The sequence below is a fragment of the Astyanax mexicanus genome, chromosome 19 (genome assembly GCF_023375975.1).
Source record: "Astyanax mexicanus isolate ESR-SI-001 chromosome 19, AstMex3_surface, whole genome shotgun sequence".
NCBI classification, from domain to species: domain Eukaryota; kingdom Metazoa; phylum Chordata; class Actinopteri; order Characiformes; family Acestrorhamphidae; genus Astyanax; species Astyanax mexicanus.
The window spans coordinates 17,436,092-17,455,662 of record NC_064426.1 but is presented as its reverse complement, the minus strand read 5'-3'; the positions used below and the strand labels follow the sequence as shown (position 1 = coordinate 17,455,662).

General features: G+C 36.4%; 1 protein-coding gene across 9 annotated transcripts in view; it reads left to right on the top strand.

The window, feature by feature from the left end:
• The first annotated feature begins 2,408 nt into the window (after positions 1-2,408).
• grna (granulin a) overlaps positions 2,409-19,571 on the top strand; it is a 28,133-nt gene continuing 10,970 nt past the window's right edge. For 2 of the 9 annotated variants that reach the window (XM_049467855.1, XM_049467850.1), the window contains exons 1-14: positions 2,409-2,486; positions 3,084-3,175; positions 4,555-4,695; positions 9,464-9,598; positions 11,561-11,689; positions 12,407-12,491; positions 13,688-13,785; positions 14,756-14,906; positions 15,052-15,153; positions 15,852-15,949; positions 17,068-17,221; positions 17,442-17,539; positions 18,878-19,031; positions 19,252-19,349. In XM_049467855.1, the coding sequence (XP_049323812.1) occupies positions 3,164-3,175; positions 4,555-4,695; positions 9,464-9,598; positions 11,561-11,689; positions 12,407-12,491; positions 13,688-13,785; positions 14,756-14,906; positions 15,052-15,153; positions 15,852-15,949; positions 17,068-17,221; positions 17,442-17,539; positions 18,878-19,031; positions 19,252-19,349 (1,455 nt within the window). In that variant the 5' untranslated portion in view covers positions 2,409-2,486; positions 3,084-3,163. The remainder of the gene's footprint in view (positions 2,487-3,083; positions 3,176-4,554; positions 4,696-9,463; positions 9,599-11,560; positions 11,690-12,406; positions 12,492-13,687; positions 13,786-14,755; positions 14,907-15,051; positions 15,154-15,851; positions 15,950-17,067; positions 17,222-17,441; positions 17,540-18,877; positions 19,032-19,251; positions 19,350-19,571) is intronic. The other 7 variants (XM_049467856.1, XM_049467852.1, XM_049467854.1 and 4 more) reach the window with 6 other exon arrangements.

Here is a 19,571-nt window from a genome sequence, read left to right as displayed (position 1 = left end):
AAAACTGTGGACAACATTTCTCCCAAATTCCAAATAAAAATATTGTCATTTAGAGCATTTATTTGCAGAAAATGAGAAATGACTGAAATAACAAAAAAAGATGCAGAGAGAGCTTTCAGACCTCAAATAATGCTAAGAAAACAAGTTCATATTCATAAATTCATAAATATTTTATTTTAGGGCCATTCCACCAAATGGGTGCCACTTGCTTGTTGTAAATCTTTCAAATTAAACATATTTTTTAATCTTGTTTTAGCTCTGAATCTAATAACTTGTGTATTTAACATTTCAAAACATGTACTGGTCAATGGTGTTGACAGCATTATGCTGTGGGGATGCTTCTTTTTTTCAGCTGGAAAAGGGAAGCTGGTCAGAGTTGATAGGAAGCTCCATGTGCCACAAGGCTTGCAGCTATAACTGCAGTGAAAGGTGCAAGGTGAAAGGTGGCTCTACTAGGTATTGATACAGGGGGGCTCAACACTTCAGATTTTTATTTTATTAATTTTTGTTCCACTTCACAATTATGTGCTATGTTGTGTTGGTATATAATTTAACAAAACTCAATAAAATACTTTTAAGTTTGTGGTTGTAAGATGACAAAATGTGAAAAAGTTCAAGGGGTATGAATACATTTTACTCTGCTGTAAGTTGCCCATCGCTACATACTTGCCATTTGCTTAGCGTATCATGATGAATACAGTACATGGTTTGTCAGCATTTCAAGCTGCTGCATCCAAAGACTGAATCTTGCTGTAAAAAAAACATGAAAATTGCATCATTTTATTTCTAAAGCCCTATCTGGACGGGATTAGTTTCCCAGGGAGACAATGTGAAAATATTACACACTTTTACTCAGTGAAAAAACAGGAGGACTAGTGAGTTTTTTGGCTTTCTCTGTCACATGACATCGTGTTCAGTAGCTCCTCCATGTCCACTCGCTGTTGTGTTTCCACACGCTGTTGGGAAACCCGTACACAAAGTGTAATTACGGTGCATGGGAGTGGACAAATAGCTATTTTATTAAAGGCAAGGAGATGAAACTTAAAGATGTAGGTCCAGACAGAACTAAAATTACCAGAGGACCACGGAGTTCAGCAAAAAACACATACATGGTTGTTCCGGTAAAATCACAGAGGATCCCCCATACAAAACTAATAAAAATACCCCAGGACCCCCTGAGATATAAATCCCATCCGGATAGGGCTTAAGACAGCTTTTAAGAAATCTGTCTTGGAAATTTTGAATGAGAAATGTTGTTGATATTGTCTGTATATATTTTTGTCATTTTCTGTTGCACTTGTGTGTTTTTTTTCTTTTTGCCACTTGGCAGGGTGCTATTTTAAAAAGGAACGTGTTCCTAATGACTTGCCTGAATAAATAAAGAATTAAAAAAAAAGAGCTTAAAAAAATTATCCTCTAGTGTAGTCACAAAGACCATCAAAAAAGTAAAGATGAAACTGGCTCTCATCAGGATCGCCTCAGGAAAGGAAGAGTAAGACTTACCAGCCTCAGAAACTGCAAGTTAACAGCACCCCAGATATAAGAGCACCTAAATGCTTCACCTTGTATTTTGGATTGATCAACACTTTTTTAAACTCTACTTCCTTATGTGTTCCTTCATAGTCTGGATGACTTCAGTATTCAATTACAAAGTAGGGAAAAAAGAAAAACATTGAATGATAAGGTGTGTCCAAAAATTTAACTGGTACTGTAGGTTCATCTCAAACCCTAAGTTGCTAAATGCTGAAACATTCTCCTTTAACCTTTTAAACGCTTTGTACACTATATAAAAGGCGTGTGTGTGGGCCTATTCTTCAGTTCTTCACTGGTTTAGACTAGATGTCAGTTTCATATCAGTCATGATACCTTGAACTCTTGGAGTGAACGCTTGTGTTAAAATTTGAATATCAGCTGCTTCACCTCATCCATCTTCAGGAATGGTTTGTTTGCACAGCTCCATCTGAAACATCCTTTTTGTCAGGAGCATTTTACAGCAAAAAAATAACCTGAACAAATAAGATAAAACTATCAGTGTCAGTCTTGGAAAATTCCCTTCATGACTGACTTTCACTATAGCGCTTCAGTGGAGCTTCTGTGAAATCACACAGCTTTCACAGCTTTGGTGTAAAATAATACATTATTTTCCACAGTGATAGGTGTGAACTACAGTGAACTAACAGTAAATGGAAATTAAATTAAATTCAAAAGAAATTGATTATAAATTAATTAAAAACAAACTCGGTTTACTTATTTTATAAATTCATTAATATTCACAGGACGAAAATTTGCGTAAGAAAATTCTAAGAAAAGTGCAATAAAATGATTAAAATGAAATCTTTTGCACTACCTACTTGCTTGCTTGACTGCCATGTGGACCAATCAGCGCGCTGCGGATTTGGTGGGCGGGGCTTAGAGGGAGATACTAACTGTATTCGCAGCCCCATTAATTTTATATTCTCCAGAGACGCCAGAGGAGTGAGAACCAGGTGAGAACACACGCATATTACTCCAGCTTTCGCTTCTAACCCTGTAAACGTAGGCTTAATACTTTTATTTATACGTTATCTGTCAGAGTTTTGGTTCATTGAGTAAGTAGGCTGAGCTACATCCTCGTTTGATATGTAAACAGTGTGCTCTTTATTCAGTTCCTGCTGTTACTGAACATCATTCACTCCACAGGTTCATGAAGGGTTTGATAACTGAAATAGTCATTTTTTATATATTTTAATGGTAAATAAACCTAGTTTAAATTTATTTAGTTGTTGGGTTAAGCTATTTGCTTCCTTTTTATGTTAATTAGCCTACATTTTATATTTTATTTAATACATATTTGACTTTTATTTTTTGCTTTGCAACTTAACCATCCTCTATTACACGCTACATTTAACACTAGTGCATTTGTCAGTGTTAATTTTAGTGTTATAATGTAACACCCACAGTGTTAAATAAACATTATTAGCTTCAATTAAACAATATACAATTTACTGAAATGTGTTTTTTTATAGTCTAGTAGTTCTTTTTTACCTTAGCAGTGCTTTTATTATTTTGACTGCATTGTATAATACAGAACATCTCTTGTACAGGATAACTAGGTGCCTGTGGGAGAAATTGCTTGTCATTTTGCCCAGAAGTGCTCCTGGTGCTCCTGAAGATCCACTTTCTCATGCTTTTAACAGTAAGTGAATTGACAGTGTTTTGAAGGATGCAGCAGCTGTTTGCAGTTCAATAGATTTGAAATTGTTAAATTAGTTCTGTATAAATCCACCTGGATCAGCATTACAAATAAAAAAAAACATTTATATAATATTTATCAATAGACAATGATGGCATTTTATCTGTCATTGTATCCCCAATGACCTTCATTGTGTGTTAGTCATTTAGAAAGTAGCCGAAACCCAAAAGGGGAATTTTATGAGGAACTTCCCACCCATAGCACTTGTGCTCAGATGTTGATATCCCTGTTTTAAGTTAAACAAACCAGAATATGTTTTATATTTAAGATTCCAGTAGCAACTCTTTGCACTTCTTGGCATTTTCCCAGTCAGCTTTATGAGGTAGCATTCAGTTAACAGCTGTGCTGGAGTGTCAACAGTTATTTACCTAAATGTCTTGCTCTCTTGATGTGTTTGAGAGCATCAGTTGTGTTGTTAAGAGGTAGAGTTACAGGTATACAGTGAATAGCCTTACTTAAGTAATGTCTTAATCCATATTATGGCAAGAACTACTCAACTAAATAAAGCAAAAAGTACTTTAAGAAATAAAGGTCAGTCAGTCTGAAAACATTTCTAAAACTTTGAAAGTATTCTCAAGTGCAGTCGCAAAGACCATCAAAAACATTATGTTGAAACTGGCTCTTATCAGGATCACCCCAGGAAAGGAAGACCAAGATTTACCTCTGTTGCACAGGATGAGTTCATCAAAGTTACCAGCCTCAGAAACCGCAAGTTAACAGCACAGATTATTTTGAACTCATTTACACTTTTAAGTTTACAACATGATTCCTTATGTGTTCCTTCATACTGGTACTGTGACGTAATTTATCATGATCATAAAAAATATTGTCAGATATTTAATGCAGTAATTCAGCATCACCTAAACACTCTGACACTGGTATTAGATATATTCAGATCTAATCCACTGTGCATTGTATATAAAATGAAAAGCATTTCTGTAAAAATTAAATAATGCATTGATCGTATAGTCAATTTCTGTGACCTTTTAAAGTCCTTTAAGGCTCTAACCGCTCTAACCTAAAAACTGATATGAAATCAATCTATGAAAGATGCCTTGCTTTTGGCTGTAGGTGAAGTGAAAGTGCATTGCAAAAGTGTTTATAAATGTAATCAGCTGACCCTCTGTGATCTCCCTGTCACTGGAGATAGTTGAGGAAGTGATACTGTGAAAAAAAGGAAGGCAGACTGATGCACACTGAAGTGTAATAAAAGGGAACTTTTGTGATCTCTATAAATATATCTGAGCATATTTGCATATTTCCTAAACGTCTTTTTGGGTAGAGTGTTTTAGTAAACGGATCTGCTCTTTGTTTTCACACAGATGCTGAAGCTAATGGTGGCCCTGGCCTTGCTGGGCCTGGTGACTGGCACACAGTGTCCGAATCAACAGCTCTGTGGGGACAAACATACATGTTGCCAGGTCCTGTCTTCTGGAGAATACAACTGCTGCCCTTTTCCTCAGGTCAGTCGACCCCTGGGGTGGGTTATATCAGCCAGGCCCCCATTAAAATGAGGGAGTACAATAACATATATACAGCTCTGGGAAAAAAATAAGAAATTATAAGTTTTTAAAATTTTACGAAATTAAAAAACCTCTGGAATATAATCAAGAGTGAGATGGATAATCTTCTGCTTGAATATTTGCACCAGGAGTGGCATAAAGTTTTTCAAAAGCAGTGTGTAAGACTGGTGGAGGAAAACATGCCAAGATGCATGAAAACTGTGATTAAAAACCAGGGTTATTCCACTAAATATTGATTTCCGAACTTTTAAAACTTTATGAATATGAACTTGTTTTCTTTGCATTATTTGTGGTCTGAAAGCTCTGCATCTTTTTTGTTATTTCAGCCATTTCGAGCCATTTCTAGCCTTCCGTAGTCTATAGAATAAAACAACAATGTTCATTTTACTTAAACATATACCAATAAATATAAGAGAAACTGATTCACAAACTGAAGTGCTATCTTATTTTTTTCCAGAGCTGTACATGTCAATAGAATTTCCTATTCCTATGAATTTTACATTCAATTTTTTATATTTTATTTTGTAAACATGTCTTGAGCTGCTAGTATTTACATTATGCTGATTATTGGATGGATAATGGATAATTATATTTATAGTACATAATAATAATGACCTCTAATATGAAAGTTGCTAACAACCACTAGGTTTAGACTGTAACCAGTAAACAATCTCATCCCCCTGTAAACACACACCAAAATCTCTCAACTCTCTCAAAAATCCAGCAGGGAAGCTATGTAGTGTAATTGGAGTTGCTATTATCTTAGCACAGTATGTGTTGTTGCACTGCAGTCCGGTTTAACCAGTCCAGGACAGAATAACAATACAAAGCAGGATGTTGTGTGCATGATGTTATAATTCTAGGCTGAAATGTTGAAACAATGTGTGTACATCCAGTTTTCTGATTTGTTTGCATAATTTTGAAGTTCTCTAGATTTTTTATACAAGTTTTTAAGCATGTAAAATAAATAAATTGCTTTTCACATCGTTATCCAGGCTCAAAGTAGCTCCACACCTAAATGGTAGAATCCAGAGACCTCTGACATTTAAGACGAGGCATGTATATATGTATATAATGTAAAATAACAGTTTGGACAGTTGACTTGTCTACCTGCCTGCAAAGTAATTACCTGTTGGTTCAGTCTGGGTAGGGCTAATGGCATTTAAAGGCAGGTGGGCACACTAAAAGGGGAACACACTGGTTTGAGCGAGACAGGTATGCCGATGAGAGTTGGATGGGTCAGAAGCACTTTGGTAAAGATGCATAGGTATCTTGAAGGTGGGATCAGCTATCCCACCTTGAACTTCTGCCAGATTAAATAGTGTATATATTGTATATTTCATTTTTTTTTGTGTGCTTCTATTTTTGATGTTGTCACAATAAACACTTAGTAAAAAAAGATAGACTTACCTGTTTTTACGTCTCATCAATGCCTCCCTCCAGTAGCTTCCTGACCACTCATCCTCACACTACCACACTAGTGTTTGTAGGCAGTATTAGCCTATTTTTTTTTTTTTTTTAACTAGAGGAGCATGTTACACCTCTTACTAGAGCTTAGATTCTCTGCCCGAACCCAAGCCGACCCGATTCGAAATTTCCCACCACTTTCCACGGGTCAGGTCGGGCTCAAGAAAATAGTCTGTGACATAGGCATCTGTTTTTAATGCTATTTTTATTTTATATAAAGATAATCACAATGCAACTAATCAAACTGTAAAAAAAGGCACAAGTGCACAGTGCACACTCCACTTTTCCGTATGACGCACTTAACTTGCAGTAAATTTCTTTAGAATGCTAACTTTCAGTAGCAATTATTTTTTGTAAAGCATGGTTTACACAAATGTGCTCAAATTGTACCTGTTTAAACTGAACCTGCTTAAACAGCTGTACATTACAGGGAATAGACCAGAGACAATTGACAAAATGCTTCTTATTTAGGGTTATAGTTTGGTTAAAGGGGCTGATCTACAGTATGTTCTTTCTAAAATTTATGGCAATTTCATCAGAAGCAGCAACTGTGTGACTGTAGAACTGGAGTTCATCTGTTGTTACAATTTACCAGCCAATTTTTAAACTGTCTTTCAATAAAAGGGACTCCAGTGTACCTAATACGCTATAGGACTGCAGTGAGTAGCTGTTCACCCATAAAATGTACCAGTATGATAGGTGTTTCTGATGAAATGCCGATGAGTTGAGGAACAAATTTAGTGTACCAGATAAACTGTACAGGACACTGCAGGTATAGTAATATGCAGTCTATTGCATTGCTGTAAAGGTAGATTGTTTCACATTGTGAATGAAGTAGTGGACATTAGCTCAGATAAAAGGTCATATAGTTCGTTGAGTAGCAGAGCAATGAGACAGAATAAACTCTGGGTAGATAGGCTCTGTTCCGATTAGGTACTCTGTAATGACCTGTCATTTCTGCGCACATCCACGTGTTGTACATATGTGCTGATAAGACCTTACATGGTTTGGTTATTCAAAATGTAGGTAAAGTGTGTTATCACAAAACTGTAGGAGAGAACATGTGCCTTGTTCTAACTGGTCTACTGGCTTGAAACTGGCTTGTGTGGCATTCTTTGCCCAATGGTTACCTCTCCCGGTGATCAAGCTGTAACATATGGTGGATTTTAATGTGGGATTATGAACTGTGGTTGTATGTGGGTGATTCTTTGTTTGGGGATACTTTTACCATCTTAACCTTCTTATAAAAAAATATTAAATATTTGTCTAAATATACCATTACAATGCTTAACAAAGGTAACAGGCTTTTAAAGCTTAATAATAGCCCAGACTGAGTTTATATAGAATTTTAATATTTTACATTTACTTGCTCAGTGGAGCAAAGCAGGCATCATGGTCATACCAGAAGGTGTGCTTATTTTTTTTATTTGTATTCTCCATAGCTCAACTGGTGTCTTACAGCCATATTGACTTAATAACAATAACAATTAGTTTTAGAAGGTTTACTTAAAATGCAATTACATATTACAATGATATTACAATGAGATTATTTCAATATCAACAAAAAAGTCTGGATCAGGTAACAGATAATAAGATTAATCTATGGAACAGATACGTTTACTGAACCCAACGTAGGAATTCTAGGATTTATAGCACAGTGCCCTCCTCCTTTCAGTTAAATATCAACAAGTAATCCAGCTAGGAAAAACAGTTAGCATTGTGGCAAACCTGCTCCAACACATCTGGCAGCTAAGTCTGTTAGTATTTTGGCTAAGCTGCTACTCTAGGCTTTATAATGCAGGATCAGAATAACCCACAAACATGATGCACATATAATAGCAAACAGCAAGACTTACCCTATCTAAGTAGTATTGTTCCGTTGACCTGTCAGTGTTTAACACTATAAGCTAGTTAGCAAGATCGGAAAAACTAAAGCTAAAATCTATTTATTTATAGACATTAAATCCCAGTTAAAATGCAATAGCATCTACCCAGTGCATGTGCACTTGTCTCTGCATACAGTGGCTTACAAAAGTATTCATACCCATTGAACATTTTCACATTTTATCACCTTTCATCCACAAACTGAAATGTATTTTTAATCAGAGTTTAAGTGATAGACCAACAGTGACCAAAAGTGAAACATAAATGGTTTTCAAAATTTTTATGAAATATGTATGATGTGGAAAGTATTCAGCCCCCTACATCAATACTTAGTAGAGCCACCTAACAAGTCTTTTAGGGTATGTCTCTACCAGCTTTGCGCATCTAGAGACTGAGATTTTCACCCTATTCTTCTTTGCAAAATAGCTCAAGCTCAGCCAGTTTAAATGGACAGAGCAGCCAAAGATACTTCATGTGATGTCAGGGCTTTGACTGGGGCATTCTAACACATGAATATTCTTTTATCTGAGCCATTTCACTGTAGCGCTGACTGTATATTTAGGGTCATTGTCTTGCTGGAAGGTGCATTCATGCCAAAAAGTTTAACTTTGGTCTCATCCAACCACATGTTTGCAGCACTCCCTACATGGGTTGGAAGCAAACTGCATAAGTAATTTTGTATGGCCATATTTGTGGAGTGCACAATTTATACTTGTCCTGTGGATGCAGTTTGTTCACTAGTGTTCTCTAACAAACCACTGAGGTCTTCACAGGACAGGTGTTTATATTTATACTGAGACTAAATTACACACAGCTGGACTCTATTAACTAATTAAGTATCTTCTTAAGGCAATTGATTGCATCACATTTTATTTAGGGGCTGAATATATTTTGCACTTTACACTGTAAAAACGTAATGTAAATGTAAAAATAATTTCACATCACAATGATGTGCTACTTTGTATTGGTCTGTCACTTTAAAGCTCAATAAAACACAGACACAATGTTTTATTTAAAAAAGTTCAAGGGGTATGAATAATTTTGCAAAACACTTCATTTAGAACTTAAATAATGTGACTATCGTGTGATTGAATGACTCTAAATAGACCAACCTACCCTCCCTACAAGCGTCAGTCTTAGTTTCATTGTTACAACATAGACATCCATTTAAAAAATCCCTATTAATGTCAAAAATATATATATATATATTATTAATTTACTTTTTAAGTTATTTGTAAAAACACACATTGATATATATATTTTTTTTTAGCCCAAGTTTTAACACACTTGTTTTAGTAGTTTGCATTCATTGAGATTATTTTCTAATGTGTGTGTGCATGTGTGTGTGTGTGTGCAGGGAGAGTGTTGCGAGGACCACTTGCATTGCTGCCCTGCAGGAATGTTGTGCCAAACAGCAGAATCCAAGTGTCAGAACTCTACTCACTCTCTATCCTGGACTGAGAGGAAACCAGCACAGGCATACCTGGCTAAAGTAAGAACAGAACCACACCCAGACACTGAGCTGCTGCAGCTCCACCACAATCCACCAACGTCCATCTTCTTCTTCCTCATCAGCTACTTTCACATCCTACTACTCCCAAAGACATGTTTTCTAAAACCAAGACACCTGCATTGTTATAAAATCGTTCCGTCTTTGTTCCTCTCCACTGAAGCAGCTCTTTTAAGAGGCTTTAATCAGTAAATTAAAATGTATATTCACACTCCAAATATTGTAACAATATGGTTCACCGTATTGTAAGCAGAAATCAAAAACTATTAAAAAAAAGTATAACCAAAAAAACACTGGTAAAAAGTAGAACTCCTTAAAGTGAAACTTTCTTCAAAACGCCATTAGTTCCCTCCACCAACCGCCCCCCTTTAAACACACATTCCTCACTACTCTCCTATTTACTTCCTGTTTTTTCATTAAACATGGTAATGATTGATATGGTCCTGACATTATATGATCACTCTGAAGTAATAAACATAAAACCATAGAGTAAATCTAATCTCTAATTTTATATAAGGATAATTTTACAACTTCTTTAAAATATGCTTGTTTATTTAATGTGGCTCTGTCGCAAAAAAAGACAAACAATGATAATTGCATTAAATTTCATTGCAGTACGTTACACTATCAACAACACCAGGGGTGTCCAAATTTTTTTGTTGGGGGCCAGAAGGAGAAATATATTTGCAGTCACGGGCCACAGACTCTGTAATAAAACAAATAATGAAATATACCACTTTAAATAATTCTTTTTTCCTGATTACTTTCATTTAAACACCATTTTACTTCACTTACTATATTTATCTTTGACGGTGTTGTTGAAACTAAGATTTTTCAAATTGATGTTTAATTTCATGATGTCTCTTAATATTAAACTCCTTAATAATGGCAATTTTTAGACTCTTTGGCCCGTTTTTCTGCGCTAGAAATGCGCACCCTCTCCGCTTTTAGACTCTTTGGCCCGTTTTTCTGCACTAGAAATGCGCACTCTCTCCGCTTTTAGATTCTTTGCCCCGTTTTTCTGCGCTAGAATTGCCCATCCTCTCCGCTTTGGTCCGTTTCTGACACCTAGCGTTTAAACTTTGAATCTCACATTTAAAAACCTGCTTAACAGCGGGCCAACTTTCATTCTATTTCTAAAATACCTCGCAGGCCGCTCCAAAAAAGGAAACGGCCCACAAATGGCCCACGGGCCGTAGTTTGGACACCCCTGAACTACACTATTATATAATACTCTTGATTGATTAATCCTAAGTAGGTATCGATATCAGCAAGTTCATAAATACACATACATGTACTCGTACATTAGGAAATGTGAAGGAAAATGTGCAAACTGCAAACACTACACTTCTTATGTCTTCCTTTCAACAATGGTTTTCTTCTTACCACTCTTCCATAAAGGCCAGATTTGTGGCATACACAGTTTATAGTTGTGCTGTGGACACTCTGCAGCTCCTCCAGAGTGACCATGGTCCTCTGATCACTGCTCTCCTTGCTCAATCTGTCAGTTTGGGTTTACGGTCATGTCTTGGTAGGTTTGCAGTTGTAGAATACTTTTTCCATTTTTGGATGATGGATTGAACAGTGCTCGTTGGGATGCTCAAAGCTTGGGACATGTTTTTATAACATAACCTGTTTGTTAACTAGAGTTCCCTAACAAACCACTGAGGCCTTTACAGAACAGGTGTATTTATACTGAGACTAAATTACACACAGCTGGACTCTGTTAAGTAATGAAGTGACTTCTGAAGGCACTTGGATTTTATTTAGGGGTTTCAGACTAAAAAATGTTAAATATAATATACTATAAATTTGTAATTGTAATATGAAAAATGTAAAAAAAAAAAAAAAGTTCAAGTGGTAATGAATACTTTTGCAAGATACTGGAGCTGTGAGCTCATAATATGTTCATGTGATGTTAATGATCTCTTTTTTCTGCCTCAGTCATTCAGGATGATCAGCTCCTCTACCGCCAATAAAGACAACATCATCTGCCCAGATAACTCCTCCTGTCCACCTGAGTTCTCCTGCCTGAAGCTCACTGATAAATACGGCTGCTGTCCGGTAACACAGGTGGGTTAGGCCAAGGAAAGGGGCTGAGGTGATGGGTGGGCTGATCAGATCATTTTAATTGTTAACATTAACACTATATGAAATTACACTATGAAGTCTTTAGTGTCGATTATGAACTTTTAAGTAGATACTATGATTTATTCAATACCTAATACAAATAATTTAGGAGCTACTATGAATTGTCCAATATGTAGTGGAACCATTTAATATATGAAATTATTCAGTAATTTCTATACATTTTAGTATAAACTGTGTATTATTTGAAACATACTATAGACTATTATTTAGCATCCACTATGAATTATTTGGTGTCTATTATAATTATTCAGTATAAACTATGAAATATTATCTATTTTGTATGAATTCATCAGTATCTACTATGAATGACTTATTATCAGCTATATTTGATGTGGTATTCACTATGACTTATTCAGTCTATTAGTATCTGCCATAAATTATGAACTACTATGAAATATTTAGTAATTAAAATGGACTATTGTGCTTCTCACAATTAGAATTGTAGTGAGGAAGTGTTGGTTTAGTGTTGTCCTGATTTGACATGCTTGATCAACTAGTAACCAAACTCTTCTGTGGAAACTCTCAACTCCAGCCTCAGTCTGCATTCAGTTCCTTTTTAAAATGGTTCTGCAGTAGCTAGTAAAGCACCGTGGGATAAACAGACGTTATTTACATAAATAACTGTTTTGCTGTTTCCAGGGCATCGTCTGTGCCGATAGAAACCACTGCTGTCCTAACGATCACGAGTGCAGTGCGGACAGCATCTCCTGTGTTAAGAAAGCAGGTATGGAAAACAAAAAGTGTGTTCCTGCATTAGTAAATACAGTACTGTAAAAATGTTTTTAATCACCCAAGAAAATAAAAAAATAAATAAAAAAGTCTCCTATTTGAGCAGGAATTGTTCAGTTACTCAGTAACACACACTAATATTAGAATAAATACAAATACATTTTTACAAAAAAGAGTGATTTTAAATCACTGTGTTCATTTAAAACATCTTCAAATCTCTCCTCATGGGAGTCCAGTGTTATTTGAATATTTACCATCACCTGGTTTGGTAAATCAGGGAAGGGATTAAAACTGAACGCATTTTCTGGGGAGAAATCTGGAACCACCAAGCTTTATTTTTTCAAACTAATTGATGGAGTCTTAACTACTTTCTTAAAAATGAGAAAAATACTTGATACTTTTTGCTATATTTATGTTTACTACTACTAATAGTAGTAACTAATACAAACTAAAAAGTTTACAAATAAACCACTCTTATATTCTAGATAAATGGTTTTAAATATTGCGCTTAGGTTGCCTAAACCTTTTGCACAGTACTGTGTATACCTGTTATTACAGACTTACAGTGGCTTTCAGGTTTTCAATCCCCTTGCTTTTCATGACCTTACAACCACAAACGTAAATGTATTTTATTGAAACTTTAAGTTTCTAAGATTTTTTTTTAAGAGTTCCTTGGTCAGTAGTTCCTTCATTGTTTGTTCACTAGTGTTCTCTAACAAACCACTGAGGCCTTTAAAAAATGTGTGTATTTTGTCAATATTTCTAAGACTAAATTACACACAGCTGGACTCTACTAACTAATTAAGTGACTTTTGAAGGTAATGGATTATATTTTTAGGGGGTTCACGGTAAAGGGGGCTGAATGGTTTTGTCACATTTTTTTAGATTTTTTTTTTTTTAGTAAAATTTTGAAAACTATGTATAATTTCAGTTCTACTTCCCAATGGTGTGCTATTTTGTGTTGAAATAAAATAGAATATATTAAAAATAATAATAAATATGTAGAACCTTACCTTTTTTTGTTGTATATAGTAATATTAATGTTTAAAAAAGTGTTCAGGTGTTTATATCTCTTTTTATACAATTTTACTGACAATACACACACTGCAGACAATATCAGAACATAACTGAGTAGCTTTATGTGTTTTTATTTTGTCTGATGATGTTTTCTTTGTACTGCTCTGTCAACAGAACCAGTCATGTGCCCAGATGGGGTATCTGAGTGCCCGGTACAGACCACATGCTGTCCGACTACAGATGGAGGATGGGGATGTTGTCCTATGCCCAGGGTACGTCTTAGTATACTTGCTATACTTAGTATACTTACTACTTTGTATTTCTTGCTCCTGGGCTTTCCCTCTTCTAGCCAGGGATAAAAGAAACTGGAATTGCAGTAATTACATGCATTTGTTGATAATTACAATGTAATAGGGTGTAATAGGGAGAATGGTGTTTTTATTATTTCCACTCCTGTCCAGAATACAGATGCTGCACTATAGAACTTTGATAAGGCATCACCAGATCTACCTAATGCTGCATAATTTGTCTAAAACACTGTAATATTACATTACTGTCTCAGTCCATATGCTTCCTTTACTTCATATGCTGCTTTTGTATCTGTAATCCTGGTTGCCAGATAGACACACTGTGGCAAGCGTTGACGAGTCTTACTCTGTAGCTAATCAATCAATATATGTTTTAATGTTTAAACTGCCCATCTCTACTACACTAGCGGTAAATTGTCCAGCTATGGTTAGCAAACCTTACTGAAGCTCAGTGATTACCTGTTCATTACAAAAATTGTGAGTGTGGAAACAGGACTGGCAGAATGGCGGTAGGCAGATTCGGAGGCCACAACCACTGCCAGTCAGTGACGTGCAGACGCTATGGCCCAAGGTGCTTGGGCAACTGCCCTTTTGCCGTCCTTGGCTCATATTGCCCTTCCGAGGGAGGGGAAAAAATAATATAGGCTAATATGATTTCTTATTTCTTATTTCTGGGGGCTGGGAACAGGAGCGCAACTCTGCCGGGGGGGGTGGGGGGGTGGGGGGGGATGTGTGCCCTTTCTTCAGGTTAGAGCAACTGCCCTTCAAGATTCCTGTGCACGTCCCTGCTGCCAGTGCTTAAACTCAGCATGTTTCTTTAAATTCTGATGATGCATCCTAATCATGTTATGAGTTACTACAGTAAATATAATCCTTAATGATCCTTTAAAATTCTTAAAGGATATTAAAAGATGTGTGTGTGTTTTGTCCACAGGCTGTGTGTTGCGCAGATAAAGTGCACTGTTGTCCAGAAAACAGCGTTTGTCATGTAAACAGCTCTAAGTGTGTGTCTTCAACCAATAAGGAACTACCCATGTGGGCCAAATTCCCTGCCCGCCTAAGAGCCGACTGGGAGAACCACAGACGTAAGGATGCCATCTCACAATGCACAAATTTCATAAGATATTATACATAATTAATAGCATAAAAAACACAAATTTTTGTGTCCTAAAACCCTTTATTCTTCTATTAATTCTTTATTCTCTCTGATGTAACTTTCCACACTTACAGCTGTAGCTGTGACTCCAAAGCTGACCAATAAACAACCTAAAACCTCTACAGCTCTTAAATCAACCACCACCAATAAAACTCGCAACGCTACTGTTTCAACAGGTATGCAGGAAACAACACTGATCCTAAGATCCATATCATAGAAAATATTCTTCACATGCTTATTTTATATAAACATTCAGTTTATGTAGTTATTAAACACGAATAAAGCTTTAAAATATAAAAAAAAGTATATCTGCGGAAACAATTATACCACAATGTGATTGGCTGAAAGACATTCTATGAGTGCCATTATCAGCCGGTAATGCACTGTAACCGAAGTTCTACATGTATAACAGCTACAAGCAGAGCAGTAATGGAACTATTTTAACTCGTGGAGTGTTTATAACCAAACAGATCATATTTTCTTGTCCTCTTTAACTAAAAAATTTTCAATAAACATCGATAATGGAAATGTGGTATAATCGCAATAATACACACGAGGTTCGTGCTATAACCTATAATATTGGCACTGGTGTGCTGTGGCTGTAGGCACGAGACTGAGCAGCGCCAATATTACACGTATAGCATAAATCTTGTGTATTATTGCTTAATTTTTAGGGATTGTTAGTTCTATTGAAGGTCGTTTCATTTTTGCCCCATATCAAATTATACCCATAATAATGAATTTGAATCTTTATTTGTGACAAAATGTTAAATGTTAAAGAGAGGATATAGGACAGTCCAGTTACTCAGCTGGAATATTCATTAAAATGATCATTCATTAGTTGCCCTGTGCTCTGTTTTCTGTGTGTGTACAGTCTACAATGTACCCTGTGATGACACTGTGGCCTGTGCTGATGGAACTACATGCTGTAAGAATGGTGAAGGAGGGTGGAGTTGCTGCCCACTGCCTCAGGTAAAGCCCCTGTCAGCAGGGTTCATACAAAGTGAGCCTCACTTTGACTCAAATGATTAAACACTATTATACCACAGTTAGTTCCGACCCTGCAATGTGATTGGCTGAGAAGTGTTTTATGAATGACATTATCAGACGATAATGCACTGTAACCGAAGCTCTCCATGTATTTCTCAGCCACATACAGTTAACCTAGCAACGATGCAGCACTTACAAACCAAATACAAATCAAATGCGATGTGATTAAACACCATGGGGATGTGCTGGATCTCATAGGCACAGTGCAGAAATCCCATGTCTCCAACAGGCGCAGCAATCAAAGACTCGCTCCCACAAATAAATAAGCTCACCGATTCGAAAATACATATTATTACGCACATTATCAGCCTCCAATATCAGGTTAAGAGTTGCCATTATTAAAATGAAAGATTAAGTTTATATATTTTACAGTTAATATAGGGTATTTTAAGCTGAATGTAAGGTGGACCCTTGTAATTCCGCAGGCCTCACTGCTGGGGGCCCTGAAGTAAACTAAACTTTTAATTCTTAAAAAAAAAATTATTTCAGTCAAACGAGCGCTGAATTTTAATCTACACATATTTCTCTCCTAAAAAACTTTTATTTGGGTGAGTAAAGCGCTTCTGTTTATTTACAGTACGCTAAGATTTTCACAATTTTGACTAAAATTGCCGATAATGCAGAGATCGCATTTTATCGTCCTCTTTAACTCAAAATCTTTCAATAAACAGCGATAATGGAATTGTGGTATAATCGCAAAAACACACTCGAGGTTCATGCTATAACGTGTCATTTTGGCACTGCTTAAGTAAATACTATTTGTCAAAATATATTATGTGATCTTAGTAAAGAATAAGTCCAAACACTTGATTCTAATTAGTTTACATTTACATTACATTTTGTGTTATTTTTTTAGGCACATTACATTTGTCAATACTTTTGAGTTTCAACACAATTAAATGCAGTTTGTCAGAATACTCTAAATGTGACCTTAGTTAAGAATAAGCAACCAAACTGAACATTGTTAAAATATCTGTGATGCATAGAGTTGTGTGCTTTAATATGAATGTATATTCAGATCATTGGGTTCCTTTGTGCAGGCGGTGTGCTGTGATGACTTCATCCACTGTTGTCCTCATGGGAAGAAGTGTAACCTTGCTGCTGGAACATGTGAAGACCCCTCAGGTTCTGTGCCCTGGATGAAGAAGTTGCCTAGTCAACCAATCAAAGGAAAGAAACTTCCTGAAACCAAAGGTACAGAATATAATCTACACCACTATTTACTCCCAGTTCCAACTAGAACTGAGACTTAAAACACAAGTTGCCACTTCGTCTTTCTTTAGGCTTTGATATTCCCTGTAATGGCACTGTGGTCTGTCCTGATGGTAACATGTGCTGTAAGGATGGTAAATATAATATTCATTAAATTGTTTATCAATTGTTGCCCTGTGCTCTGTTTTCTGTGTGTGTACAGTCTACAATGTACCCTGTAATGACACTGCCGCCTGTCCTGATGAAACTACGTGCTGTAAGGACAGTGAAGGAGAGTGGAAATGCTGCCCACTGCCTCAGGTAAAGCCCCTTTCAGCAGAGTTTACATACAAAGCGAACATCTTTAACATGAGTACAGATTAGGGCTGCTCAACACTGCAGTGTAATTCGACAATATATAATGCGATATTAAACAATGCAGTCAGCGCTTTAGAGTCAGCCAATCTCTCAAAACCCGTGGAAAACAGCAAAACAACAATAATCTGCCCTTTAATCAGGCATTTAAATGGCCATTTAAAAGGTAAATAAGAGCGTTTTTCTGAGATTAAAAGCGTGAATTTAGCTGTAACTGGAAATGTCTGCACAAAACTGTGCTGGACTGATCTGCACAGCTTTCGACAAGCTGTCTGTGCTGCATTTACCAGCACGTGCCCAACCATGTTGAGGCCATGCAGTTACCTTGTGTTTACGCCTGCTACCCCTCCCTCCACTTCTAACGGCGCTAGGAACAGCATGGCAGTTCGTTCCTGTGTTATTTGTGCAAATAACACATCAGTGTTTATGTGCTTTGCCCAGTAATTCAGAGCCAAGAAGCAAATGGTTAGAATTTGTCTATGGAACGCCACCAGCAAAGTACAATTGAGCTAGGTAGGTGTAGGTTTAGAACAGTTCTGTTTACACTAGTTAAAAGTAAAAATCTATTTTTTTACTTTCTGGAGTTGAGCTACCCACCTCTGTGTAAGTAACTATGTTTACATAGGATCTCCCCTGAATTTTGTGTTTTACAGAAACTCTAAGACTAGGTCAGTGGCTGAACTGCACTTAGCAGGGCATTACACATGTTGTAAAGTAACATATGGCATTGCAAATACTTATTAGTGTAAAAAGGTCTTTATTTTAAAACGTTTCTAACTGTTGTTCATCTCACTGCCTCGCAGTGCTGTTAGCCAATCAGAGGTGATATATGTTTGCATGTATGAATATTTATAAGCAAGAGTCAAAATTCTATGCCCAAAAAGCCTCCCCCTTCCACTCCTTTACCAGAATAAAGCAGCGTTATACTGGAGCACTTTTTTCCACAAAAAAATTAATTCATACTAGAGACCACAACTAGACGTTTTCATAAATAAATAAAAAAACTATGAAATGAGACCTTTAAGTATATTGTAAATTGTGTGAGCCTTCTGAGCAATGTAACCAAACCTAAATTGGTTGTGTTTTTACCCACAAGCTCTTAACATGACTGAAATAATTAAATTATTTGTCAAAATACTAATGGAATCTTAGTTAAGGATAAGAGCAATCTAAACATTGATAAAGCATCTGTGAAGCATTTAAACCTTGTCTTAGGATGAGCCAAAACGGAATTGTGTGCTCTAATATGAATGTATATTCAGATCATTGGGTTCCTTTGTGCAGGCGGTGTGCTGTGATGACTTCATCCACTGTTGTCCTCATGGGAAGAAGTGTAACCTTGCTGCTGGAACATGTGAAGACCCCTCAGGTTCTGTGCCCTGGATGAAGAAGTTGCCTAGTCAACCAATCAAAGGAAAGAAACTTCCTGAAACCAAAGGTACAGAATATAATCTACACCACTATTTACTCCCAGTTCCAACTAGAACTGAGACTTAAAACACAAGTTGCCACTTCGTCTTTCTTTAGGCTTTGATATTCCCTGTAATGGCACTGTGGTCTGTCCTGATGGAAACATGTGCTGTAAGGATGGTAAATATAATATTCATTAAATTGTTTATTAATTGTTGCCCTGTGCTCTGTTTTCTGTGTGTGTACAGTCTACAATGTACCCTGTAATGACACTGCCGCCTGTCCTGATGAAACTACGTGCTGTAAGGACAGTGAAGGAGAGTGGAAATGCTGCCCACTGCCTCAGGTAAAGCCCCTTTCAGCAGAGTTTACATACAAAGCGAACATCTTTAACATGAGTACAGATTAGGGCTGCTCAACATTGCAGTGTAATTCGACAATATATAATGCGATATTAAACAATGCAGTCAGCGCTTTAGAGTCAGCCAATCTCTCAAAACCCGTGGAAAACAGCAAAACAACAATAATCTGCCCTTTAATCAGGCATTTAAATGGCCATTTAAAAGGT